Raw genomic sequence first — 2,467 nt, forward strand, 5'->3', positions numbered from 1 at the left:
TCACCGTTCTCCAATCCTAGCCATCTTCCGCCCCCTATCTTGTTGTACGTCCTCTTGTCTTTCTATCTTTTTGGGCTGCTTTTCTTGGGCCAATAGTGCATTTTCCACGTTCATGTACTTAGTAGTCCTGTAAAGCACATCCGACATGGTCTTTGGGTCGTTCTTATATAAAGAAAAAAGGAACTTACCCTTTTGTAGCCCATTTGTGAATGCAGCTACGAGTATCTTGTCGTCAGCTTCATCGATTGAGAGGGCCTTTTTATTGAAACGGGTTATGTAAGACCTCAGCGTCTCATCCTCCCGTTGCTTAATGTTCATCAGGCATGCAGTGGACTTCTTATACCTATGTCCCCCAATAAAGTGTGAGGCAAACTGGGCACTTAACTCCTTGAAGGTACTAATGGAGTTGGGCGTCAACCCGCTGAACCAAATCCTTACGGGTCCCTTCAACATAGTGGGGAAGGCTCTACACATGATCTCATCCGCCATTCCTTGTAGGTCCATTAGGGTCTTGAAAGACTCCAATTGATCTAGGGGATCCTTAGATCCGTCATAGGTCTCCAACTGTGGCATAAAGAACTTTGGTGGAAGGGGGAACTAAGTGACAAATGCTGTGAATGGCAAGTCAGTTCGATGGACTAGGTCATCGAGGTCACTAAACACCCGTCCTCTGAGGACATTCATCATGAAGTCCATTCGTTTCTTCATCATCTGCATCTCTGCGACAATGTGAGGTGGAGCCGTATCTGTGACGGATAGACGACTCGTGTCTTATCGCTTTGGTCTGCTTGGGGCATTACTACCTTCCGACCCTTCTTGGTCCCTTCTCTCAGTGTTTGTGCCTTCTTAGTCCTCCTCCTAAGTGTTAGGCCCCCGCGTTCTTTTGGCGCAGCTGCTCTTCTAGATCATGGTTTTGCTTGGTGAGGTGCTCTACGACAGTGGCAAGAGTTTGAACTTGTCTCTCGAGGGTGGTGGTGCATGGTTCGTCTCCTTGAATATTGTTGGTGTCGCCATCGAACGAGTCATGCAACTTTTTCCCACAAACGGCGCCAACTGATGATGCTGAAAATTGTCAGTAAGTCACATAGTTCTCACGTGCTTGAAACAACACCTGCGAAACAAAAACAAAGATCCTGTAGAGAGTACCAGTGTGGTATCGGCCAAATACCCTTCGAAGGTCAAGTTAGAGAACTTTCACAACTCTAGAGTGTCAGAGTTGGGGAAATTATGCATACCTTGGTTTGTGAGGGTTTTGGAGTTTTTATAGTAGTGTAGAGTTGACATTTGTTTCTTGGTGGAGAGGGCCTTTCCTTGTGGGGAAGATCCTTGTTAATGCGCGTATTTTGCGAGATTCTTTCCTTATAAGGACTCTCTCGATTAGGGTTAATCGTGAGGCATAAGATATTTCCTTATGTACTTATTTATGGAGCCCAAGCAAAAAACCATGCTGGAGCCGTCAAGAGCCCCCCTTTACTCCCATTAGCTTCTTTCCGTCAGCTCCCCATCATGTCAAGGCGGTCTAGTTGTCCAACAGAAAGTCATCGGCTTGAAGGCAGAGTCATCGTCTTCTGCATAGTAAAGCTAATGGGTTCTTTGAGTCCGACGATTTTATCTTATATGGACAAGACTAATACCTTTCTCAAAATTACCCTTATCAAAAAGAAAATATAAAATAACATATATATAACAATAACTAAAATTGAAAATACAAATTAGAAAGAAATTAAAATCTAAGTTAAAAAAATAGAATAACAAGATTACAACCTTTGAATTGTATATCAATTTAGGAGTCTTCAACAATTTTATAGGATGCTTGTTGGGAATCACCTATGAAAAAAAAAAAAAAAATTACAAAAAAAAAAAAAAAACTATTACAACATATAACAAATGGAATGAAACATATACCAATAGCTAAAATTGAAAATATAAATAAAAAGAAAATTAAACTAAATTAAAAATAGAATTGTATATAATTATGACAAAAAAGAAATTAAAAATATGACAAAAATATTTGATTCCATAATGAAAATCAACACTATTTCAAAAGTACTATTAGCTTTCAATTCCTATTAAAAAAATAAGTATGAGAATCATTAACCTTTGTTGTTTATTGTTGGACTGAGAATGTGATATGCTGATAGATTGATCCTATTAATAACACAAATTTCTTTACCTTTCCATCTTAATGTTACAAATTGCGTCTAGATTGTACCTACCTCTCGTGATGGCATAACATCTGTTATCTTAGATTTATTGGATACAATAAACTATTTTTGCCCATGCAAAGTAGATGGAACATAACCTAATTGATATAGGATTTTAAGATAGAGAAACCGTACAATTGTTTTTGGAAAAGATAATGATTGAGTTTTTTTTTTTTTTCTGCCTTTCATTATATTCATATGACCTTTCTTTTTTTATTAATTCTATTTTTTTTAGTATGGCAATATAACATGTTGATTAACAA

The 2,467-nt window shown here is 38.1% G+C and overlaps 1 protein-coding gene across 1 annotated transcript; it reads right to left on the reverse strand.

Moving 5' to 3' along the window:
* Positions 1-489, reverse strand: LOC126696185 (uncharacterized). Its single transcript, XM_050392964.1, has one exon. The coding sequence runs from the start codon at positions 487-489 to the stop codon at positions 1-3; it is 489 nt and encodes a 162-aa protein (XP_050248921.1).
* Between the last annotated feature and the right edge of the window lie 1,978 nt (positions 490-2,467).

The sequence above is a fragment of the Quercus robur genome, chromosome 8 (genome assembly GCF_932294415.1).
Source record: "Quercus robur chromosome 8, dhQueRobu3.1, whole genome shotgun sequence".
NCBI classification, from domain to species: domain Eukaryota; kingdom Viridiplantae; phylum Streptophyta; class Magnoliopsida; order Fagales; family Fagaceae; genus Quercus; species Quercus robur.